Source organism: Sylvia atricapilla, chromosome 1 (assembly GCF_009819655.1).
Source record: "Sylvia atricapilla isolate bSylAtr1 chromosome 1, bSylAtr1.pri, whole genome shotgun sequence".
Taxonomy (NCBI): domain Eukaryota; kingdom Metazoa; phylum Chordata; class Aves; order Passeriformes; family Sylviidae; genus Sylvia; species Sylvia atricapilla.
In genome coordinates this window covers 99,388,846-99,414,771 of record NC_089140.1, presented here as the reverse complement: position 1 = coordinate 99,414,771, position 25,926 = coordinate 99,388,846, and the positions used below count along the sequence as shown (strand labels likewise).

General features: G+C 45.1%; 1 protein-coding gene across 8 annotated transcripts in view; it reads left to right on the top strand.

Moving 5' to 3' along the window:
- The window catches only part of LDLRAD4 (low density lipoprotein receptor class A domain containing 4), a 272,480-nt gene extending 252,589 nt beyond the window's left edge, over positions 1 to 19,891 (top strand). For 3 of the 8 annotated variants that reach the window (XM_066328622.1, XM_066328613.1, XM_066328630.1), the window contains 3 exons: positions 7,840 to 7,994; positions 17,891 to 17,944; positions 19,212 to 19,891. In XM_066328622.1, the coding sequence (XP_066184719.1) occupies positions 7,840 to 7,994; positions 17,891 to 17,944; positions 19,212 to 19,754 (752 nt within the window). In that variant the 3' untranslated portion in view covers positions 19,755 to 19,891. Of the gene's footprint in view, positions 1 to 4,254; positions 4,334 to 4,704; positions 4,893 to 7,839; positions 7,995 to 16,669; positions 16,938 to 17,890; positions 17,945 to 19,211 lie in introns of those variants that run through there. The other 5 variants (XM_066328666.1, XM_066328649.1, XM_066328657.1 and 2 more) reach the window with 5 other exon arrangements.
- Positions 19,892 to 25,926: the final 6,035 nt, after the last annotated feature.

The window sequence follows — 25,926 nt, the reverse complement described above, 5'->3', positions numbered from 1 at the left end:
GGGGGATGATTCTTTCCTGTACTTGCTGGGAATTGCCTGGAAACCACAGGGAGCTTAGGCAGGGTAGTCATGCTGCAACCAGAGACTCCACAGAATCCAGTACCAGGTACTAATTGCAAGTACTGCTGGGAGAGCTCTGAATAGTAAGAGAATTTAAAAAAACCCAAACAAACAATATTGTGATCCTTTCTTGCCTTTCCTCTTACTTAAATAGCTCATTTTTACACTTAGTTGATTTGAGCTCAAAATGTGACAAAAGCTGTGGAATGTGATCAAAATTAAGGATGGAAGGAGGTGCAGTATTTTCAGCATAGCTGATTTTGTTCACTAATTTTGGACAGAAGTAAATGGAGGATTGAAGCAGCAACAACTAAAACACGTGGAAGCCACTGTATCACAATATTCACGCTAACGGTGGGAAATTTTGGTTCTCAAGACACCCCGTTACTTCATCCCCTTGGGGATGTTTTCCTGGTCTGAATAGTCCAGGTTGCTTACCTGCCTCATATTTACAGCTGCCTTTCCCTGCCCAGAGCTTCTCATCCCTCAAGCATCAGCACCAGGAAATTCTGTACCTGTTTTTCAGCAGTGGCAGGGGAGCATCGAAGTTAGCAGCAGTGTAATCTCCAGGGTAAACAGGGCCAGGGCATTATGCTCACTGTACCATTTAACCCTGCTGGAACAGACGACTGCAAATTGCCTATGTCGAGCCAACATGTGAGGACTAATAGAACTGCAGTGGGGATAATTCATAAGCAGATTTTCTCACTCGCCAGTGTAAACAGAGCCAGTGCTAGTCAGGTCTGAAACGGTGATTACTTTTAAATCAGCATGTTATAATTCAGTGTCCCTGACTGAACCCTCCTTCTAGAGCAGGAAAAGAAACCACTGCATGTGTGGACAGCACAGGGATCACTCAGGCTGTGCAACCAACTATGCATATGAAGGACTGCTTGAATTTCCTAATCCTTCCTATTACTGCAGAGTAAAGAACAGCTTTAACAGAGAGTTAATTTAGAGGCCTTAAACACTGCCTTCTTCTCTCCACCAACTTTACTTCTTTTGGGTTGTGTTGCTAATCTCTTCACAGTGCTCCCATCTGCTTGTTCCCTGCACCTAATCACATTAAACACAACATAATACCTCTGGATACATACTGCTGGCAAATCAGTTACTTGAGTTTGCTGCCAATAAGAAAAGCACTTTTTCTTTCCCTCGGTTGGTGCCCTTCCTCTGTATCTTTTTCTGACAAACCTAAACTCCAGATTTAATCAGAAAGGCGAGTACTTCCCCCAGGCGGCAGTTTCAGAGGTGGGGGGCATGGGCATTCAGTGGGTGCATCTGCAGTTGCTTGACAGTGTAGGGAGGGGGAAGCACCTCCGCACACACACTGTCCAGGTTTGCCAAGTGGGTGACCCCAAGGGGCTGGCTACAGGCAGGAGGAAACAATCTCTGCTTGTCCACTTTCAAGGCTGAGGGTTTTGTCTTACTCTTCAAAGTAAGGGCTAGCCAAGAACCTCCCCACGGTCAGTAATGTCTTTAGAGAATCAGAGGGAAAAAAAAAGGGAGAAGTAACAGAAATGCAAAACTCATACTGAGAAAGCAGAATCTGTCCAGTTTTGGTCACCAAAGCATGACTGTTTCTTGACACTAGAGACTGACATCTTTACTAAGAGTAAAATAAAAAAATAAATCAGGTTTTGTTCGTGTGGGTTCCAGAATGAGTCTTTTGTTTTCCCAGTAATGATCTGAGGAGACAGATCAGTGAACATGTCCTTCATAAAATTTCACCTGTTACCAAGTTTAACTAGCCCTTGGTTTTATCATTAATATGCTAGACTTGTAATGGCCTGTGGAGAAGCATTATGACTCTGTGCCAGAACCTGCTTAAGGAGCTTCAACCCTGACGCCAGAGCAGCCGTCCTGCTCAAAGGTCATTGTGGTGGAACCTGCTACTTGGAATTTTAGCAGGAAGCTGGTGCCCCATTCTTTTTGACAGAGAAGCTTATATGGGTTCTCTGGCACAGGGCTTGATTTATATTTAAAAGTTTATGATAAATTCTTAATAAATAGGTGATGAGCCAAATATTGTGCTGAGGATGTTCTTGAGGATACTTATCAGGTGCACTACTTATGGATACAGAAGTCTATAACCATTTTCCAGTCATTGTGCCTGCACTTGTACAATTATAGTTGGTGGATATTGGGCTGGAGGGGAAGTGTGTTAGTTATCAAGCCTGTGTGTCGAATCCTCAGTCTTGCCAAAGCAACTGTTTTATGTCATGGGTTAATGCTCTTCAGGAACTGAAGACTCTAAACATCTACAGTTCAATTGTATGAGTAAAGGAGAAGCATTAATACCAATATATTAATTTGGTTTGTTTTCTGCTTCCTTTATAGTCATTAAACTGCACTCATCTGAAACCAACTTTTCATTTTAAACAGGAGGTTGGGAAATTATGTATGTAAACTTTGTCTTACAAAGTCCTTGAAAACAAAGAGTTTGCAAGAGGAAGGTAATTGGCCTCAGCAGCAGATCTGTACACATTGAGTGGGTCTGCCCATACAACGGCCATGTTTAGAAGTCTGGTCGGTTGAATTAATTGTTTTCAAAGTAGTTTAAGGACAATCAGATTGTAATTTTGAAGGTGCTCCACATCTGTTATCTGTACTGAATTACTTCTCTCTGCTGGTAACAGTGCTGTACTTGGTTAATACTTCACTTGCACATAAGCATTCCATTGACATATAACTTAAACTCATTCTGCTCTTCTAGGAACTCTCAAAGGATATTTATTTACAGTCCACAATCACTGTCCCCCAGCTTGACTGTTGTGTTTGGATTGAGGCCTTAGACCTTGCAATATCAAGCTAAATGTCAACAACAGTTTAATAAATCCAGACAGTGGGGATAGCCTGTAACCAGGAGAGGGGCCCTGCTGTGTGCTGTGGATATATATAGCAGGATATGTCTCCCTAATATTTTTAACCCCCTGGCTCTTCATAGTGCTAGCTTGATAGGTGACTGCAAGCAGGCCCACTCCTCTCAGCCTCTTTCCCCTCCTGGCTTTTGCTCTTTGACTTTGAGTTAGGGCATCTTTTTTTATTTGAGGCTGGTCCATGGGATTTACAAACATGAAAGGCCTGTGGGTCTTTCCCAACCATGGGTCTGCCTCCATGGTCAGGGCCCTGGGGGCCTGTGCTGTGTGTGGGCCAGAGCAGTGCTGGTGTGAGCTGAGCTGAGCCAGCCACAGCCTGCTGGCAGAGGGCATGGAGCCTCACCAGTGCTGTGGCCGTCTCCGCTGCTTTCAGGAGCTCCAAGGCCCTGGCTGTGTGGAGCAGAGGGTGAATTCACTTTTCTTGTTCAGTGCTTTGGGGGTGCCACTATAATCCAGAGGAGTAGCTAGGAACGGGAGGAGTCCTGGCCATGATGGTGAAGCCAGTATAGGAGGAAGATCGTGGGAGTTGAGGAACGCGGTGCTAATGGTGCTTCCTAACGTGGCAGAGACATTGCGGGAGTGTGCTGCTCCTATGCACAGTGGCAGCAGGGACTGCCCTAAGTCCCTCCTGCTGGCCTCCATTGTGGTGCTCTGAGCGGGAATACAGGTGGGGAGCGGGATGGGAGCCCATGTGGCAGTGTTCGTCAGCCAGAAAGGCTGGCTCAGTGGCAGAGCTGGGGCAGGCAGAGGGGTTCGAGGGGCCAGAGGAGGGGAAGGATAGGCAGAGAAGTTATGGGGCAGGCACAGGGCTTCATGGGCAGCAGAGGGGTTCACTGGCAGGCACAGGGCTTCAGGGGAAAGCAGGCACTGCTGGAGCTGGGAGTTCTGCCAAAGAAACACACGTGCGGCTGGAGCCCGCTGTTCTTCTTTTCCCTTCTTCTTTAGATTTTTTCTTTTTTTTTTTTTTTTTAACTTGAGGTTACAGGCATTGTTCCTTCTGATGGTTATGGTTTTACAGTATAGCTCCAGGATGCGACTCCCTAACAGTTTACGCACACGCACACAGACGAGTGCCCGTGAAATTTTGAATAAGGAGCCGGCTTCCGCGCAGCTGGGAGGATCCCTGGGAGGATCCCCGGGAGGCTCTCGCTGTCCGTGTGACGCCGGGGGCGAGATTTGGTCGCCGGTGCCCTTTGAAGCGCCCGGGGCCGGGAGCGCGTCCGGCCGCGCGCGGTCCCGTGGCGGTGGGCGGGGCGGGGCGGGGCGCGGTCCCGTGCGCGGGGGCGGCGCGGGCGCGGCGCAGGCGCGGGCGGGCCGGGGCAGGCGGCGGAGCCGGGGCGCCCCGAGCGCGCTGCGCCGGGCCGGGCTTAAAGAGCGGCGGCGGCGCGGGTCAGGTACGGACCTTCCTGCACCCCTCCTTCCCTCCCTGTCCGCGCCTCCCCGCGGGGCTCGCTCAGCAGCGGGGCAGCGCCTTTCCGTTCTTTTTGTTCTCGCCGGTCGACTGTTTTTAATTTTTTTTCCCCCTTTTTGTTATTGTTGTGGTTTGGGTTTTTGCGCCTTTTTTTTTTTTTTTTTTATCTAATTTATTTTTTTAAAATTCGCTTCGCCCCGGGCGCGGAGCCCGGCGGGACCCCGGTGTCCGTGCGTGCGCGCACACGCGCGGCCGGGGCACGGCGGGGCGGGAGCGGCCGGTGCCGGCCGTGCGCTCCGGCGGCGGGGCGGCAGCCGCGCTCCCAGCGCCGGCAGAGGCGCGGGCGGGAGGCTCCCTGGCGGCCTCCCCGACCGCGTCCCCTCGCTGGATGGAGCCCGGGGCTGCCGGGGATGCGGTGCCCCCCGCGGGGGCTGGCGGAGCGGCTTGAGCCCCCCGCCCGGCGGAGGCGAGCATGTCCAGTGAGCGGCTTAACAAGACAGCGGTGAAGGATGCGCGGTTAAAAGACCTGTTGTTGGAAAGAGGTACCGGCGCAGGGGCCGCGGGGTGCGGCCGGGGCTCCGCACAGCCCGGCCCGCCCGGGAGCGCCGGCGGAGCTCGGTGTGCGGGGGGAGGCTCGGGGTGACGCTCTGCCGGGATTGCTCGTAGCCCTGTCGATTATGTCGCTCTTTTCGAGCTCTTCTCAGAAGGCGATTTCATTCAACGTGCAGTTAGTCGCCTTTTCCGTGTTGGGCGTTTACCCTGAAATGTTGTGTTTGGTTTTAGGGTTTTTTTTTTTTTCCCCTGGAGATTTTTTATTACAAATGTTGTTTCTTGCGCGTAAAAAACGGGATATGTATGAGCGTGGCAGGCTTGGGGGAGTAAACCCAAAGCACTTCTCTTCCTGAAGTTTTGCCAGGTTTCTTTGCCGGTAAATTTATAGGACAGGTGGGCAGGAGGAGATGCCTGTCTGGAAGGCGGTGGCCCTTGACGCCTGGCAGGTGCTGGGCAGGGGACGTGGAGGCGGCCGCGGTGCCCCAGTGCCTGTCAGCAGCCGCTAGGAGCTATTTAAATGGCCTTGGTCAGTGCCAGCAAATACAGACCGCTGCTGCAGTCTGCCGTGGCTTTTTGCTGCTGCTAACCTAATGAGCAGCAGCAATGTCATTCAGGAGGAAGAAGAGATTGAGAATTATCGTGCTTTCCATTGAGGAAATCCTCTTGGACATCAGTGAGGTGTTTTGTTGCAGTTTGGTGTTTATAATGTAAACTGGACGTGGGAAATGCCTTATGCTCACAGCTGTGTGCTGTGGCTTTTTTTTTTTTTTTTTTTTTTTTTAATTATATGGCCATGTTTTAATGAAACATTTTTAAATTATTCCCTCCCACGGGAAGTGCTCACAGACCAAATCACTCATCTCCAAGGGAGAGGTACTATCCCTTGCCACTGAAATGCAGGGGCCTCGATAAATTTAGAAGACTCTGCCCTTGGCTGATAGAGAAGTAACATGTCGTTCTAGTGATCTGTGCATTCTAGGAAAGCCTAAATCAAACTTGCTTGTTTTGCATGTTGCCCTTTAGCAACAGTCTCTTAATTTCCAGTGTAAAGTGTGACATGGACCCAAAAAAAGTTTGGATAAAGAAACCCTTTAGTACTAAAGTAGCCACAGAATGTGAATTGCAGAGGCTGTCAACTGTGTAAAGTCCGTGTTCTGTGTTTCTGAGCCAAGAAAAACTGACTTTTAACTTAACTGTGGTTTGGGTGTTTTTTTTTTTTTTTTTAATTAATTCTGTTCTTCCTGCTTTCTGATCTTTTGGTGCCGACATTGTTAGCTCCCTGTGACGCAAGAGAGGGGAAAAGAAAGATCGCTGCCCTGTGTGTGGGGTTGATAGCAAAAGCAGAGCACAAAGCACCGACTAACCAAATTCTTTGAAAGTGCTGCTGGTGGGAATTACTGAACAGCAGAGAGTGATAAAACGATAGACCTATTTTTGCCCTTTACTCTTTCCTTAGCCTTAAGTAGGCTTAGTTACTCCTCAGGAGATGACTGTAGACCCTCAGCACCTTGGTGGTGTGGCTGTGCCTGCTGCTGGACACCGGCACACTTGCAGCTCCTGTAGTCTGACGTGTTTGTAAGAGATCTTAGAATAATGGAACAGCCTTAGGGTTTCCTTTGGGTCCACTGCAGGATCGTCTTGGATTTTATATTTGAGTGGTGTTTTTCTAGCTCAGCTTCACTGTTGTGGTTGTGTCTGCACAAGTGTTCTGCTGCCACACAGAAAGCTGAGGGTGGCTACAAATTAGGGATGGAGGGGGAAGGAGGCTTGTTTTCTGATATTTATTTTATCCTTCCAATTTCATGTCGCCGCTCTTGCCTTGTTAGCTTTTTATAACAGAAATTTAATATCACTTCCCCAAAGTTCATGTTTCCGCATCCAAAAAGTAGTGCCCTTTTTGGAAAGTACTGAAACTTGAGCAACTCGAGCTGCTGCTTTGCTTTTTCTACCAGCCTAGCAACCAGAGACCTCCTCCCATTAACTTGAAGTTGTCTTTCAAGATGAGAGCATCCACTGTGAGCAATGCAGTTTCCATAGAAATGTCATCAACTCGGTAACTCCAAAGGGCAATTTTTCCCCTTATATTGTTCATCCTTGCTACTCCAGTATAGCCAAAAGGGTGCAAGAGTGACTCATTCCTAAATATACTTAATATTTGTGGTATAGGCAGGGCTTCAGATAAGATGATGGGTTCTGATGGAGTTCATTGTAATTGTATCTCTTGCAACAACCAAGGCCCTGGTTTCATTTTTAACTGTGGTAGAACATATCTGGTTTTAGAGTACTAGAGCTCTTTTTAGATTTTTACCTGACTGGGAAAGTCCTAGAAAATTTCTAATTTACACTAGTTGGAGAGAAGGTAGTAATTGAAAAAGACACTGCATGTAGATTCAGTAGGCTTAAAGTTTTCCACTCTAGTTAAATAGCTTTCATGCTATTTACTTGATAAAAAAAAAGTTAAGGGTAGTGTACTAGAGGAGGTGTCCTGATTCCTCTCAGACTTTGAAGCTTAGAGAGCCCTCTGGGCTCTCATGGTATTACAGGTGGCTATTACAATAGAGTAGGGTTTGTGTGTATGTGGTTTCTTTGGGTTTTTGTTCAGTGAAGTTGTTTTGTCCAAAAGGCTCATCTGTGGTGTTTATGTTGAAGAGTTTATTACCTGTGGAGGCTGCAGAGAAGAAGGATCAACAAGAGGCTTCTTAGTTTTGACCTGCGGCCACTCATGCTGGTCAATTTTCTCTGGCAAAAAAGAAATAATTTTCATACTTTATAGAATGGTTTTCTTCACAAGACTTTGCAGAATGGACAGCAATAATATCTCGAGATCTGTCTCAGAGAAATACTGAGGATCTTTACAGCTTGTTGCTTTGATGGTTAACCTTCTGTGTGTTGTTGACAAATTTTCCTCTTTTGTTTTTTTTTGTTTTTTTATTTTAGCTGAACTGGAGTTTGTTCAAATCATCATTATAATCGTGGTTATAACTGTTATGGTGGTAGTGATCATCTGCTTGTTGAACCATTACAAACTCTCGACACGCTCCTTTATTAACCGACAGAGCCAAAGCAGAAGACAGGAGGAAACTCTGCAGACGGTGAGTGTGAGCCCCTTGCACCAAACTCCTTTTCCTTGTGCTGCATGAGCCTGCAGCAAAGCCTCCCAAAGAGCTTTGGTACAGGCAACTGCTGGAAAAACTTCTGATATCACTTTTAATACTCCCTACAGTTGGGTCTTTTGCCAAAGTTGTATTTGTCAGTAGAAAACAAATTTGGAGTACAAATTTAAGGTACAGTGGCTTCAATTTTTTTAGACCCTACTGTGTTTTATGTAGCCTATATTAATTTTGCATTTGGAGGCTTAAGTATGACATTGTGTTTGCTGCTGCTATAATTTGAGAGGGAAGTGTGGAAGGGGAATGAATGGAGAGTAGCTGGCGTGCAAAGATTCGAAATACACTTTCTATGTATCGTCTGATACCCTGGAGTTTTACTGCTGTTACTGTTCCGTGAAGCTGCCATGGCTGTTCACTGGATCAAAACCACTGTCCTAGTAAGGGCCCAGGTGTCACAGCACAGAGCAGCTGTACTGTAGCACCCAGGAAAATGTAATGTTTGTTTCACTAAAACAGCAAGAAGAGACTAGGAAAGGGATCTCTCTAAGGACCTGAAATGCTTAAGATGGGTTGTTACAGAGTTAAATAGGCTTAAGATGGAATCTCAGTCAGTACTTGTTAAGATTGTGTTTAGTCAGCCCAACAGTAAGTGGGCACCTAATTGGCCTTATGAGCCAGGAGTTTGCCGGGTGAGATGCTTTGCTCCCTTGTGAGGGTTAACCACAGTGTGTCCCTGGCTTTGGGATAGCCCCCACAGGCCATGCAATGTCCTGTGGTGTTGCAGGGAGGTCCTTTCTTCTGATGTGCTTTTCCTAGAGTGGTGCCCTTGGCGTCTTTGCTGACAGCGCTGGGCATGTATGAAGTCACCTTTTGATGCATTGAACTCCTGGTTACAGTGTTAAGTTCACAGCTTCGGTTTGCTATCAAAAAAAGTTGGACTGTAACTGAGAGATGTGATCTCATAGTGGTTTACACCAGTTCTAACTCCACAGTCTCACCTTTTTATCCATTCCAGTCTTATGTTTCTTCCCTCTTTGTGCTCCGTAGGGAGCTGCCAAGGTGATGGTGAGAGGCCTCAGGGGATGGCTCTGGCTGAACACTAATTGCTAGCTTTTTGCTTTTGCTCTTTTTGTTACAGATAGATTTCAGCAGCACTGACAGGGAAGGAGGCAGAGATGCCACAGTGGCTGCGGTGGAGCTGCCTCCCTGGCAATCCTGGCGGTTGGCAGCTCCCCCCAAAAGCTGTACAGTGTGACAATGCAGGGTCCTCAAAGCTCTCTTAGTACGTCACCTGTGCCATTTTGCTGGGCTAAATTGCTCTTTCCTTGGAGGCTGCTGGGGGAGGAAAGGAGCTGTCTCCTCAAGAAGAGGCTGCCTCATTGCCTGGCACTTCAGTAGTGTACAAATGCTTAGCTCTAATTTGGTTACAGATGAAACTGGAACTTGTCAAACCTTAACCTCCTGGACTTGACTGGAAAAATTGACTAGATTAATTTAAATGTTGCTTTGAAATGGACACTGTAATTCGAGAACCACAACTCTGTCTGAAAAACGTTAGCTGTAATTGCTGCAGATGCCTAAAATGAAATAGTTTGAGATAAATGAAATGTATTTTAATCTTCACAAATCTTTAAACTGTAGTAAGCTGTCAAATGCATGAAATAACCCATTATTTCCTTTGTATGGTTCATTACTGTTGTCTGTTATAAGAGGAAGTGGTGGGGTTTTTTTTTCCTCTTGGGCACAAGGGAGAACACTACACCTTCTTGTGAGGAAGAACATGTAGTGTGGCAGCAGGGAGCTGCTTTAGTACCCAGAACTGATCTTAAATCATTTTTAAAACACTGACTCAGTTTCAGTTTGATGTCACCATTATAAGTAACGATAATGACAGCCAAGTGAGCACTTCATGAGAATTGAGGGGATGGCAAGAACCAGTTACTAATTCTTCTGAAAGCCTTTGGTATAGGTTTGTCATCACTATTACTCATCTGAATTTCTGATGAGCTGCAGCTCTTCTTAGAAGAAGGTCGTACTTGTGGGGAATGGGTATTTAGAGGTCTCTGAGTTCAGATGTCAAAAACTTTGAAATTTCCTTTGTCTTAGGTGTTAGAAGGAAATCCTGATAGAAACTGTACAGTGCAAACCTTAAAAGCAATGTGTAGAGAATGAGGGTCAGAAAACTAAAGTAAGTGCTCTGTGGTGAGAAGCTGCAAATGACCAGTCTGGTCTCATTGTCCACAATGGAGTGACTTGCACGAGATAATAGATAGTGTGAGTGGTGAGATGCAGGTTATACACTTCTAAAATTCATTTTTTCTACCAGGGAGGCCTTGTTCTGCATGCACTTGCTACCCAAGTGGATTTTCTTGCAAGGGGATATTTTTTAATGGCATATAGACTCTGAAAACATATAAATGTTTGTTAGCTACTAATGTCTGAAGAAAATATTATTGTGACTTATGTCTTCTTGTGGTAGAGAAATAGTTAATAGAAATAGAGGAAGTTCAGACATGTTTCTTGAAAGAAAATGGTAAAGAAAATTATTTGACTGTTGGCTATTTTTGTAGTGAACTCTGAAGTGAGCACAGTGAACACCCTTTCATGTAACTGAGGTAGCAGAGGTGTATCAAAATGTAGAATCCAACCTTTCCTGTTCAGATGGGGCTTTTTTCTTTTTTTTGTCCTTTTGTTGCCTTGAGTTTTCTTTAAGCCTGTTCTATTTCTAGATAATCTTGCCTTCCACCAGCTAGGTGGTGGCTGAAGTACACAGGTTTCTGGCCTTGTAAAGACCAGTTATTGAACAAGTGATCTCTCTTGTTCTGGTTCTTCTAAAGAGCGTAATAGGAATAATCAGGTAAATTATCTACTGCCTTTATTACCAGCCTCACACCTGTAAAACTCGTGGGTTAGGCATCAGAAAGAATGAAATAAAAGATATTAGTGGATTTCTTTTTCTGCTTTAACTTCTTCATGGTCATACAAACAAAAAAACCTCTGAACAAACACCCTCAAATAAAAATAAAAGAGGATGATAGTGAGAATTTCAACTTCCAGGCCAAGTCAGAAATTCAAATAATGAAAAGACTGAATCACTGCAATCACAAGTGTTAATTAATGTTTGAAGTAATGTTTGAAGGGCAGAAAAAGAACCAGTCTTAGGAAAAAAAAGGCTGCTCTTTGGCAAGTGCATGCTAAATGTTGTTGTTATGTGCCTGTTCTTTAAATACACTTTTTTATATGTCCACCAGTTCATATTTATATTTTTTCTTTATTTTTCTTTTCATTCCTCTGAGGTGTCACCTTCCAGTCTTTCCCCTGGTATTTGGTATTTTATTACCTTGGTTATTGGGACAAGGCCTTAAGCAGATCACAGCCAAGGGCAGGACAAACACCATGTGCTCAGGAGCAGTGGGTGCTTCTGTAGTGCTGAGGATGCTGCCTGGCCTCTCATGGCAAGCCTGCCCTCTCCTAGTGAGGCTATTAAACATTCCAACCCTGTTTTAACATTAGCAGAAATAAGAGTTTTGGGGTCATAATTACGAGAGGTGGGAAGATGCTGAGTGATAATCATGTTGGTGTGAGCCTGCAAGGTGCTGAACAGTGTCTGTATCACAATGGATAAAATACTGAACATTTCTTGCTGCTGGCTTATCCATCAGCAGTGTTGGGCTTCACAGCTGGGAGCAAATCAGGGGTTGCAGAACACCTGAGAGGGATACAAAAGTACACCAGGAGCATGCCCAGGGGCTGCTTCACTTTGAAACAACAGAGCCTCTTGTGTGGAAGCAACTGATGCTACTGGCAGTGCTGGGGGATTTTGGGGCAGAGCCATGTGGCAGCCTTGGAAGGGCACATCTGTGCACAGGGTATGAGTGTCTGGTACCCAAGGGGAGATCAGTGTTGCTGGCTGTGCCTTTGTTGACCTTGTGTCAGGAGGGGACTGTTGCTGGTAACCAAAAGCATCCCGCTGGAACGTAGGTAGCTGCAGCTGAGCTGCTGCTGTGGTGCTCTGCTGTTTGCTGGGGCAAAACAAAGATAAATCTTGCTTCCCAATGATTAACTCTTAATGTCATCACCAGTGATTTCCACGGGGACATTGAGGGGAAGGTGATTAACTGATTTACAGAGAGGTACTTAATGAGCTTCTGATGTTCCTAATTTCATTCCTTTTCCCTATCCTGGTGTCTTTGCATTGTTGTCTTTTATAGAGTAGATGTTGAATGAGTGCTGAACACTTGGACTGCCCCAGGCCTACTCCTGGCAGCAAATCCTTGTATCCATCACACAAGATGCTTGCCCTGACCAGCCCCTGCCTCCCAGCGCTGAGGGCAGCATTGCTGCTCAGCCTAGTCAGGTTGCATTAGACCCTGTGTTGGGAATGCCAGTCTTGAATGCCAAGCTCCAGGAGCACAGCTGTAAAAAACACACCCCTCTGCCCTGTACCAGCTATTTCAGAATAAAAGGGGAATGTCAGGAGGGTGACAGAAAATACTCAATAATATTGACAGCTCAGGGATTTGTCAGTAATTTCAAATGTTAGTCTTTCCTGCTGGTCTTCTAAATTATTTCCTACTGGCATTGGCATTATTCTGTCTGTTCCCTGCTGGTGTCCCTGGGCCACTCATTCTCTTTTTCTTACTGACATATGCAAAAGAAAGAAAATCCCACTGGGAACAAGAACCCAGTCTACAGCCAGGAGAGCGTGTGAGTGCTGTAGACCACCCTGCTCTGCCAAATCTTTTTGTTTGTACCAGTCATCATTTGGCAGGGCCTGGATGTGCACTGCATTCTCCTGCTGTCTCCTTGAGGGACATGGGCTCGCCTCTCCTCATGGAGTGCTGCCAAGAGGGACAGCAAGCTCGGCTGCTGCTCTTTGAAGTCTCCCACAGTAAAGTCGTTATATGTTTAATAAGGGCAGGATTGTCCATGAAGTCTGCAGGTAGGACTAGAAGCAAGGAGCACTGGCTTTGCGTGGCACCTGACTCAGTGTGTCACCTTGGGCAACTTGCTTCATCTCCAAACAAAGGAGGAAGGATAATAGTACTTTACTCCTTTCAGCTGAATGAAATGAAGATTACTTTAAGTGATGGAGTCCTGTGAAGTTGGGGAAATAAAAGTTTTAAAGCATTAAGTAACAGGAATAATTGCAGTAAGTGTAGGGAGGCAGATTATGTGTGAGAGATCTGGCACTCTCAGTAATTCTCTAATACTTCTGCTTGGTACTGTGCACTGCTTTTAGACAGTGTCACCTTTCCTGCCGTGAGGAATAGCTTTTAAAGGAACCAGCCATCCTCCTGGAATACTCATCATTCTGTTGGGGACGGCACAAGAGTTGTTTTGCTTGTGTTTGTTGCTATCTTCAAAGCTGTGCTGGTCTCTGTCACCCAGGAAGATACAGGGTGGAATGAGCCCCTGTGCCTTCCTGGAGTGTTTTCAGCAAGCCACGGCTTTAATGTGGTGTTGTAAAGGTACCACCTAGGGCCAAAATCAGAAACTACACTGCTGTCTGGAACATTTCACTTGCAAAAGAAATGTGTGTATATGTATGTAGGGGTACGTTTTTGTACAAAAATAAAATAAAGATCTGTGTTAAGGGGAAAGGCGGGACCTTCTTAATAATTGTAATGCATTTTAGAAAGTGAAAAACTGACTTTTGTTTCTCAGAAAACATAGTTTCCGGCAGAGTTCTATTTTGCAGAAACTTAGTAGTAGAGAAAGCCTGTAAATCTCCTTAACAGTCATCAAAAAAAGAAAAGTTTGGATTATATGGGATTGTCATGGTTTAACCCCGCTGGCAACTAAGCACGACACAGCCACTTGCTCCCAGCAGGCTAGGGGAGAGAATCAGGAGGGTAAAAGTGAGATCAAGACAGTTTAGTAGGGAAAGCTTCCCCACTTCCCAGGGGCAGACACGTGTCCATCCATTGCCACGACATCCGTGCTCCATGGTATGTAACAGTGACTTGCAAAGATGAACGGGAGCAAGAGCAAAGTCCCCCTTTCCTTCTTCCCCTGGCCCTACATACTGATCATGATGCCATATGGTCTGGAATGTCCCTTTGGTCAGTGGGGTCAGCTGTCCAAGCTGTGTCCCCTCCCAGCTCCTTGTGCACCCCCAGCCCTCTCACTGGTGGGGCGAGGTAGGGAGCAGGGAAGGACTGACTCTTGTGTAAACACCATTCAACAATAATGAAAATATCTCTGGGTTGTCAGCACTGTTTTCCTCACAAATCCAAAACATACTTGCTGCTATGTAGAAAATTAACTTTATCCCAGCTATAACAAGCACAGGGATCCTTTTGCTGTATTACAGTTTGAGGAAAACTTTTTGCTGAGTGTAATTTTTTTGTCTGTAGTTTCTCCTGAGTTAAAAATCATTCTTCTGGTAAAAGTCTTTCCTGCTGGCTGTCAATGAGCTGGTGCTCAGCTGAGACAGTGGGATGACAATGTGTGCTCCAGGGTTTAAAAATGTCCTCAAAAAGTCTTCTTCCTATACTATTTAATCTAGAAGCTCTAAAGCTTTGTAAAATTTGAAATAGTAAATTATCCTAGGCTTATGGAGCCTCCTAAGCGCTAAATATTGAGTTAAATTATCATCACCATGAGATAATTAAGTAATCACTCAGCTGGATTTATTAAATGATGCTGCTATTTCAAAACCTAATCACAAAGTTAATTTCTGTAAATTACGGTGAAAGCCAGAAATGGCAGTGGTCAGCAAAAGACATAGGTGGATCCCTAAGGTTTTTTTCTGCTTGGTGTTATTAGTAGGTGCTAGGATTTTCATTCCAAAGCCTAACAATGTTAAAAATGAATACACTATAGGGAATGAATGCATAAGTTTTCTCTCCCTGTTCCTTTCAAGTATTGAAGCTCATGCCTGAAGTCTCTTGAACAAGGAGCAAGTTGAGGTGGCCTAGCTATTGACAAGTCTATGAGAAGCAGGTAAATGAGGTACTGCCCTCATCAAAATATGGGTAAATTGCATTTGCTCAGGTTTAGCCTTGTTTGCACATACCTGATAACTACTTGTACAAATCCCTAATATAAATACAAATGCTCTCAGTTCTCATCTGATTTTCACTGATACGAGCACAGGGGTAGCATTTTAGCTTTCAGAGGAAGGTCTGTAAGCACAGGGACAAGCAGGGAGCAAGAGCTAATACTTTCTCTCAGTAGAAGTCATCCCAGATTGGTCAGGGTGGTCCCAGCACATTGTTTTGTAAATCTGTGTCGGGGTGGAGTGATGTAGTCATGGGGATATTTTTCTTCTACAACACTTTCTTCTCATCTCCACCTCTTACCATCACCCTGAGATCAGTGTAGTTGGTGGGGACTAACCCTAGGGTTAGGTGGTATCTACCCAATGCAGGGAAGGGGGAATTTCCCTTAATTAAAGACTCGGGAAAGGTAGGTGGTAAGTCTCCTGAGGTACATGAAGTGATTTCAGGAGGGCAGAAATTCTTTGTTGGATCAGTTAGTCTAGCCTTGGTGAGGAGATAATTCTGTTGTTGGACCAAGCATGGTGAGGTTGGTCTGCACGTGTGTGAGCCTGGTATTTTCTGAGTGTGGGCATGCTGAGTGCATGTTACCCAGCCATCTGCTTGGGGAATTCTTCTGACTCCTGGGATAGAGATCTTGCTGGGGGTTGGCTGCTGCCATATTATTTATTCAGTCTGCTGCTATCTCTGGGGGCAACCATAGGGAAGGGAGGAGCTACAGATGAACTCTAAGACATACTGTCACAGGAACGATATTGTTACATATCCCTGCATCCTAAGGATCTCACAGCCTCAGAGTTCAACTGCATCCCAAGCTGTTTATCTTGTCAAGTAGTTATCCCAGCATGGGGAGAGCTTTGGGCTCCTTTGTTCTCATCTTGGTGTGACTATCCCAAGTGCCCTGGTTACACTCTGTGGGATCCCTGTGGAGCAGCTGCAGTGCCTCCAGGCAGAGCCTTTGATTGTTGTGGGATTCAGGCATCAGCAGGAGAAGTAACAGGCAACTCCTCTCTTTTACCAAGTTATTTTTGTTAGGCATGGCTGGTAGCAGATCTGGGAGTCTTGGCTCAGTGAGCAGGTCCTGTTCCATCTCCATGCAAGGAGTTTTTCTCCATATGCTGCACCATCTCTCTCAGCTCGTCTTACCCTCTTGCCTTTGGGGAGATGGGCCCTAGGATGGAAGTAGTTTCCATGTCCTCATCAGCAACTCCGTTTCATGAGGAAGTTTAAGGGATGTGAGTGGTGGAGGTAGATTTTATTTCTTTCTGGGTTGGCTTGTTGGTTTTGCCTTTTTATCCTCTCTTCTCAGCCTGTAACTCAGGAGCAGTTAATCAAGAACTTTAGATTTGACTAATATGTTTTACCAACAGTTGCAATGGGTTTGGAGCCTGTTGGGTCCACTTCCGATAACCTGATTGCCTTCAATTGTGCAAACGTACCCTCAGATATTTCAAAATGAGGGCACCTGGGTGCTGAAGAGATGGAAAGGAATTTGTGTGTATGTACATACGTGTACATATAGAGTTCCACAGTTACAATTTCTGACAGAACCTTGTCTAGGCACTGAAATATCTGAATCTGCATAAGATCTGTCTTTTGTGTCTTTGCAAAGGGGAATACTTGGGGAAGTTGTAAATAATTGCAATTGTCAGCCTCTATCTTTGCTCTCTAAAGCTACAGAAGAGAAGTGTACCAGCTTTGCTATTCAAAGCGTTTCCCTTAGCAGCTGAATCCTGTGGGAGAGTCCTCCTAGAGCAGCTTTCTTCTGTGCTGGACTCTCCTGACAAGATCACAGACGGCTTTTGGTCTCTGAGTGTCATGATGAACATCTCGTTGGGTCTATTTTTACCTCTGAAATATGTTGAAAGATGCTATGGTGAGAAGAAGCAGTACAGTAAGATTTGGAAGCAGTCTATACATGGTAATGCTTTTGGGGACAGTGTGCATTTTCCTTCCAGTTCCTGAAATTTCTTATGTCTGTAAAACTTGAATTAGCATCAAGAAAATAGTCATGACTATACAATATTTTCATTTTCTCTTTGTGCACCAAGATTGAAGTTCTGTGCTTTATAGCTGCTCTGATATGTTCTTTTCAGCCTCAAAATTTTCCAGTAAAATAAATTCATTACAGGAGTTACTGCTACTCTAAACAATTAATTGAGAAGAAAAATAAATAATTAAACACTTCAAGCTATTTTCCCTTATTGACATACTGTTCTTCACCCTTTTATTCTGCCTTGAGTGCTGGTACGATGTCATTTCAAGACATGAGAGAGAAAATATTTTGACCTGAGAAGGTGGTTGGAGAAGTGGTTGAAAAAAGGGGCTGAAACCTCAGCTGTTTTAACTACTGTTTATGGTGGGAATTGGGTAACTGGCAGTTTTGACCAGATTATCCCTGGGCTTAGTATGTCTGTCACTTCACCGAGATTACAGACGCCAGGTTTTGTTGAGAACTGTTTTGCCTGTGTGTAATTGGGATCCTGGCTGGCAGACCTTTGTCAGACCTGCCACCCTTGCTGGTTTGGGAGGTGACAGGTACCTGCTCAGCACTCAGGTGCTGAGGTGTCTCCTGTCATCTCCATGTGTTGCCACACTCAGCCACCACCAGCTTGCTGCATCCTTATGGCCTGTGGGGCTGGGTGCTGTGGGTGACATCTGGGCACTTGCAAAATGGACCAAACTTGACTTGCTTGGGAGCAGAGCTGCTCTTTGCTCGTGTTTTGGAAAGAAAAGGGTGGAATGTTGCTTGTTTAGCTCCTGGAGACAGCCAGTCCTTAGAAGATGACTGCTGGTAAGAGCTGTGATAATGAGGCAGAATGGTGATGTGATCTATTAATTTTTCTTTTTTTGTTGTTTTCTTCCACATTTCAGGAGGGGTGCTTGTGGCCCTCAGAAAGCTCGGTTTCGCGCCAGGGTGCTTCAGAGGTACTGACAGATTTTTGACTATCTTCACCAAGAGCTTTTATTTTTTCTGTAATGTATATTTGGTTTCTTTCAAAAACATGCATCTATTTTTTGTAAGGAAAGCTTGCTCATGTAGTTCACACTGTCATCTAAGCCTGCCTTAACATGCATTTCATAAATTCCTGAGACCTTTTATGAAAAGGATGAAATTCTACCTACCTGACACCTCATCTCCATCAGCAACTCCCTGTGTCATAGTAGGCATTCACAAGTAAGTGGTGGAGGTGTGTCTCTTCCCTGCAGTGGCTCAGTAATTTGAGTATTCATTGGAAGCTGGGAGACCAGTTTCTCTTGTCCCTGAACTTTTCCTGGATTTACAGCACGTATCCTATCACCCGTATCTCCCATTTTCCAGCTAGCACAGATCACTTATCTCTGCAGTAATTTGTGGGTGTATTCCTCTGAGTGGTCCAGCTGTCCTGTGACAAGCAGCAGGACTTCCTGGTGCTTGGCCCTGCATCTGTGAAGGTCTGGGGTTGAAGACCCTGCAGGGATCCAAAGAAAAGAAGGGCAGTCTGAGAGGTCAGGATCTGAGAGGCTTCTGTGTCTGTCCAGACAAGGGATAGACCAAGTGAGGAGCAATAGCACCTCACAGAGTATCTTGAACGCTTTCTTTTGTAAAGCCTGTCCTTCCCCAGGGTTTAATGCGCCAGGGACATATTTTCCATCACAATCCAGAAGCTTTGTAGGTTCTCCCCAGAGGCAGAGCTCTTGCTGAGAACTGAGGGGGAGGAGGACACCTGATACACTTGGATAGTGAAGGTGTGAGATATGCTGAGCCTTTAAAAATTGTACTAGAATGACCATCTGAATTCTTTGGGGATGCATTAGCTCTGAGTAGGAGGGGGAAGCTCAGACTGCAGCTGAAATTCAGTATTGGGACATTGTTGTAGAACTAGTTAATTATCTAGACTAGAGAGAATTCATTTCCTGGTTTCAGAAACAGAAGCATTTGTTTTTGCTGGGCATGTTTTAATGTCAGCAGGAGCTTTGTGGGGCCTTGGGCTTCCTTCCTGCAGCTGTTCTCAAGGGTGCTGGATCCTTCCTGCCCCTCCTGCCTGTTCACCTGCGTGCCTGTGGCCGCACGTGTGCACGGTGTCCGCTGGGTTTAAGCTCCAAGACGGGTGGCAAGAGCAGCGCTCTGTTTTCTCAGGGTGCTGGAAGGACTGGAGCAGCCGTGGTGCTTTGTGCGGACGTGGAGTCACGCGTGTCTCTCTTCCCGTTTCAGATCATGTACGCCCCCAGGTCCAGGGACAGGTTTACCACCCCGTCTTTCATGCAGCGGGACCGTTTCAGTCGCTTCCAGCCCACTTACCCTTACATGCAGCATGAGATCGACCTTCCTCCGACCATCTCCCTGTCGGACGGCGAGGAGCCCCCGCCGTACCAGGGCCCCTGCACCCTGCAGCTCCGGGACCCCGAGCAGCAGATGGAGCTCAACCGGGAATCCGTCAGGGCGCCGCCCAACCGAACCATTTTTGATAGCGACTTGATAGACATCTCCATGTACAATGGGGGTCCCTGCCCACCCAGCAGCAATTCGGGCATAAGTGCAACCAACTATAGCAGTAACGGAAGGATGGAAGGACCACCCCCGACGTACAGCGAGGTCATGGGGCATTACCCAGGCTCCTCTTTTTTCCATCACCAGCACAGCAACATGCCTCCTTCCTCGCAGAGGGGGAGCAGACTTCAGTTTCAGCAGAACAATTCAGAGAGCACAATAGTCCCCAGCAAAGGCCAGGAGCGGAAACCAGGAAACCTGGTCTAAGGGACCCGCCCGGGTGCGTTTGGACTGACGACGGCAGAGCCGAGCAGGGCGGCGGAGGAAGAGCCCCGTGCTCCGGTGCACAGTGTTGTTAAAACGTTTCACGTGGTACAACAGAGTAAAACCAAACGTGCAAACCAGTTCTTTGTTTCTGATTCCTTTCAGGGGAATTGCATGCAAAGCAGATTGAAAGAAATACAAACTTCCATTCAGTTTGTCTACGAGCAGTGTTTCAGGGGAGAGGGGGGTGGGGTATATATTATTTTTTTTTAATAAACTATGTCAATTATTTAATTCTAAAAGTTAACTTAGCACAGAAATGAGGCTTGTACAGCCTGTTTTATACTCACTGAATGGCAGAAGGAAGAAGGTGGTTTTGCTAGATAAATGGGGGAAGAATTGGCCAGTTTGCTTTTTTTTTTCTCCCAGGGTGTGAATTTTTTTAATATGAAACAAAATTCCTGTTCTGTGTGCCAAGGTATAAAGTTGGGAACTTAGATGAATGCAAGGAATTAATTTGTGTTGTGATAAATGTGTTTTAAGAAGTTGCACTATCTTACTGTTTTAAAAAAAATATATATGAGGGAACTGTTTTATGTGAAGTTCTTCTATATGTTGTCGTTTCACCTGTGGAATAATGATAGAGCCCTAGAAGTAATCAGGAGGACTCTGCCCCCTCCCCCAGAGTTTGCTAGAAGATGGGGACAGGACTTAGCCTAACATCTCTTGACTTTTACAATTCTAAAAATACAGGGACACTTGTCTTTGCAATAATTTGCATTCAGATAACAGTGTATCAATGAAGTGTCTTGGAGACTTTTGGATGGAAGAAGGCAAACACGAAATCCCAGCATTTTCTGTCACTTACGGTTTAGCTATTTTGCAGTGTAGACTATTTCTTTCCTAAGTGGCAAAACTAAAATTCCCAGATGTGTTGATTTGTATTGATTCTAAGTGCTGCCATTCTTTTCCTTTTCATAATGCAGTATCACCAGTTCTTACCGTTCTAGAGCTTTTGGTCCTCGCTGTAGCCTGAAATGTATTTAGTCACATATCATGACATTATGCAATAAATTGTTCGAAAATGCCGGGTGGGATGTTTTCCCCCTGCACCACTGTTGAAGTATGTGAGACTGTTGTGGTTTTCACTCTCCATTTCATCCTTTCAGATGCTGAAGTTCAGTCCTGGAGGCCCATCCTGTTGAAGTGAAGGGGGCCCTTGTGGCTAAACCCTTGCCATGGGGTTTCTGCAGCAGTACCAAGAGCACTCGTGGCAGTGGTGCTGGCTCCTGCCACATCCCTGGCAGAGATGTGGGAGCACCAGGAATTCTCCCTGCAAACCATTTTGCTCTGGGCCCTGTTGCAGCAACCCTTGTGGCGGGTGCATGATGTCTGCATGATGCCAGCAGGACTGTGCTCATGGGTGAAGGTCACTCGCATGTTAACCAAGTGTCTGTAAGCCCTGATTTTTGCTATACTGGCCTGGAGAGTAGTTGGAATTGTTAGCTGCCTGTGTTGTGGCCTGTGGGGTGTCTCTTCACTGGCTGTTCCCATGCGGACGTGCACGTGGCACCGGAACTCAGTTGACAAAAGGTGATAGTGGCATCACAAGCACATGAAAAAGCACAAATTGCACTTAAAATGCATTTTGGAAATGGACTTAAAAGTAAGAATCTTTAGAGTCTTAGCTTAAATAGTTTCTAATATATAGGTGTATGAGTGTGTCATAGACCTTTTCACTTTAAGATCTTTCACTTTTTTCTATTTTCCTGAGCCTTGTGCTTGGTTGCGGGCAGCAGCCACTGAGTGCCCCAAGGGCACGGATGCCCTGGTCCCATGGCTGGAGGCTGGATTTCTGCAGGACTTCTGTTCGCGGGGGGCTCTGATAGCTGAAGTGCATCTTTGATCTATGCAGAGTTTTAATGCCAAAACAGTGTGTGTGTGTCTGCGTGCGTGCGTGTCTTTTGGGCCTCAGTGTAGATTTGTTTGCTTCATAAGGTAATTTGATTTTATTCTAGTTTAGAAAACATTTGTATAACTGTTAGTCTGAATACACAGCTCCATTTGTCTCTGTAATTGTTGTTTTGGTCTGAGTCATGCTGGTAATGCAGAGTAAAGCTGCCTTTTATCGTATGTATTAATTGAAGGGAGAGATAGAGATTGTATGGTGGGATTCACTTTTTTTTTTTTTTCCTCTCAGACCCGCAGGACAGGTGTTTAGAAGATGACTAGGTGGCTCTCAGTCAGCTGGGGCTCTCATCACTGTCTGGTTCCTGGGAATAAAAGCTGTGAAATTAGATTTTTACAAACAACCTATAAACATAATTTTTAGTTAAAAACAACAAACAAACAAAACCCAACCAGAGGACAAAGCCAGCAAATGCTGGTTTTGGTCTTCAGTGACTTTTGTCACTTGAGGAGTGAGCCTTTAAGCCAGAGAATGTGTGTGCCTACACAGATACTGTGCTGTTGCCTAAAAGAGGATTGTTTAGCTGAGAAGCCTTCAGGTGAGAACACCTGGAACTCAATTCTCATGGCAGAGCACACCTGGACTGGGCCCTGGGCTTGGGCTGGCTGAAGACCAACTTTCCCCATGTGTGGATCTCAGCAAAGTGGGCCTTGAAGTTGCCTTCAAAGTCAGTTCTTGAGAACGTACTTTCTTTAGAAACAGCCCTTTGCCATCTTTTGCCCTCTCTGCATGCCAGTGGATTTACGCACTTCCCATTAACGTTGTCCAGTATGCTGTCTCTTCATTTTTCTTGGCTGAGAAAATTTTTCTGCATGGAAAATGTAGCCTTTTCCAGTTCTTTAGAAAAGAGTTGTTTAAAAATAACCTGGTATTTGCTCACATAATAGTTGCATCTCTTCTTGCATCTTTGTCTTTTCATCCTAGAATCAGAGAATATGCTGAGTTGGAGAGGACCCATCAGCATCATTGAGTCCAGTCCCTGACCCTGCACAGAAGCATCCCCAAGAGTCACACTATGTACCTGAGAGCATTGTCCAAATGCTTTTTGAACTCTGTCAGGCTGGTGCTGTGATCTCCCTGGGGATCCTGTTCCAGTGAGTGCCCAACCACCCTCTGGGGGAAGAACTTTTTGCTGATACCCAACCTAAACCACCTGTGGCATGGCTTCCAGCTTCCAGGAAGGATCCTGTCACCAGTCAACAGAGTGAGGAGTTCAGTGCCTGCCCTCCTCTTTTCCCCATGAGAGAGTTGTAAATGCACTGAGTTCTCCCTCAGTGTCCTCCAGGCAGGACGAACAGAATAACCTCAGGCACTCCTCATACGGCTTCCCTTCAGGACCCTTCATCCTCATGGCCCTCCTTTGGACACTCTCTAATGGCTTGATGTCATGCTCTGCTTCCCAAATGTAATGTGCAGACAGAACCTCTCAGCTCTGGGAGTGTAGTGAGTAGTTTCCTTGCTGTAAGTGAGCTTGCAATCTTCTGTTTTGGGGTCTCTTTTATCACTAAATAGGCAATTTTCTGATGGATATTAGTTCTCTCCAGTGGGAAGGCAGTTCACAGTGTAACATCGTAACATTTTGTTTTTTCTGTTTTTTTCTTCTGTTGATGTGGTAGAGAATCTGCTCTTGATAACAGAACAGAACGGTAAGAGAAATACCAGAATTAGGTAGCACCGTCAGTCTTTACAGGCTTAGAAATTGGTGAGCTCTGAGGACAGGTAATTCTAGGAAGCATTTGTGGAAGACAAGCTTTGAAAATGTCCAGACTTGATAGACTGTACTCCAGAGCCACTCAATGAAACTTTGTATAAATTATAAAAGATCTTTGCAAACATGGTAGCATTAATTGCATAGATTTTGCCTCCATACTGATGTTCTGGTTTATGTGTCTCAGGCACAAAACCCACGTCATAAGTGTGTGGTGTTTTCTATGTGATGGATCATATTTGCCTCAATTCTGGTTGCATCTTCTGACTTTGCCCAGTAACTCATGTTCCCAAAATTCAGAATAGTGATTCCCCTACATTAGAAATTTTCAGGTTAAAAGATTATTTTTTCTTTTAACGCACCTTTATAAAATAGTTTTGTACGCTCTGTCCTCCTGCAAAGACTAATTTTTCCCTTATGTATCTTGGCATGGCTCTCTTCTTGATGCTAAATGTGCCCTATCCTTGGTGTTTATGTGTTATCCTTGAGGGCTAGAAAAGTTAGGGGGTTTAGCAAAAGAAAAAAACCAGTTTCTCTCCCAGTTTACCAGTGGAGCACTTGGCACTTAGCTCTAATTCTCTACCTATGTCTAGCACAGTTGTGGCTGGGCTCATCTCAGTGTTGGACAAGCAGACTGAGTGTGATGCTGCTTAAAAGATGTGAGTGAGAGATTGAAGAGGGATACCCAGCCAACATTGCAATGTTCAGATCCCTTTCTTGGCATGTGCATAATTCACAGGACTTTGCATAATAGGATGTTTTCATCAGGGAGGATCCAATTATGCTGCTTCTGGTCTTGTCACTGATGAACTTAGGCCAGTGTCAGGCTGATGGGACTTTATTACAGCATGGTTTTCCCTTGGAAGTGTGAAAACTCAAGCATATGCCCCATGTACAAATTCCTGATGGCTCGTAAGGAAGTTGTTTGCATTCCTGCACTTGTGGAATCTGCAGAAACCATGGGTTAAGCTGTGCTTCATTTGGCTTTTTATTACTACTTGCCCACTTCTTCCACCAGTTTGTCCCAGCTGGAAGCTGCTTCTGTTACGCCAGATCTCTGAATGTTCTTGTTGCAGATAGATTTTTTTTTTTTAAAAGTGTCATTGAAAGTTCTTTCTTTCTTCTGTGAATGGAGTGCAGGGAAGGGTAAGGAGCAGAATGACATTGTTTATTAAGGAATGCACTTGTTTGTAATTGAGAAGAATTCCTTGTCCTGCTGAAGAGCCGCGTGTGGAGGCTGTCTGGAACAGTGCTGTCTGAGGCAGTCATTTCTAGCCCTTTTAGGTAGTGAGATATTGGACCTTAGAACTGACACTCTGATCTATAAGGAATGTTTGAATGCTTTGGAGAAGATTAATTGCTAGCCTTTCTCTGATGTTATCCCTGAACACTCAAGGTAGATAAGGTAACCTGATTTTGTAGGCAAAGAAAAACAAAATAGTAAGTTGGTGAAAAATAGATACACATCAATATTTTTCTTTACCTTTTTCCCCCCCCCGCCAAGGATAAACAATAGGCTTGCTGTCACATTTGTAAGTATTTAGGATTACTCACAGGTTCTCTGTGGTTACTACTGTTAAGTCATGTCCATGCATGCAGACCTGTGTGCAAACTTGTCCCCTTGATTCTCTCTGTACTAGTTGCTATTCCATGGTCACCTTCCAGGAGTGCTAAATGGCTGTGTTGTGCTCACAGGAACAATGGCAGGCCATTTGTCAAACAGCAGGAAGCATGAGGAATATTTGCTTTTCAGTCCTGTAAATGTCATGGCCTGTGTTTTTATCAGTGGGTACCAATTCTTGCCTGTCACCCGGTGTGCTCGTGCATCTTCCATCCAACAGCTCTCTCTCCTTTTGGGTGAGCTTTGAAAAGTCTTTGTGCTTTGGGATAACCCCAGTGCAGACCTCATGTATGGATGTACAGGAAGTAAATATAGTGTGAAGGAAATATAGTATAGGAAGTACACTAAATATAATTTAGTGTACCCTAAAACTCATGTTTTTTCAGCCCTAGCTGATGATGAGAACCAAGTGATCCTTCTGTGCAGTGGGTTCAGATGGAGTCTGGCTTTTGATTACATCCTTGCTTTTTAGATAAAGGCTGTCACTCATAATTTAATTACACATATCTGGTCTTTCCCTGCACTGTGTTGCCTTTTTGCCAACCAGTACAATTACAACTTTTCTCCTACACTAGCCCCAAATGTGCCAATCATTTCAGTTCCTGGAAAGGGGCAGTCTTCCTGAGTTGTCCGAGGCCTGCTGAGGCCTTTTAGAACATGGAAAAGTCCCTTGTGAAGATGTGTTGAACTTAGAAAGGTTTCCTGTCCAAAAACTGTTCTGTAAGTTTCATTACAAAATTCAAGTTGAAGGTTTTGAGAATATGCTGATTGAAAACGTTGCATTTTTTAATAGTTGATATATTGTTTGTCAGCCTGTCTGCAGTAATCAGGGATGTAAATTACCATTTCAGCCACCTCTGATTGCGTTGTTGGGCTG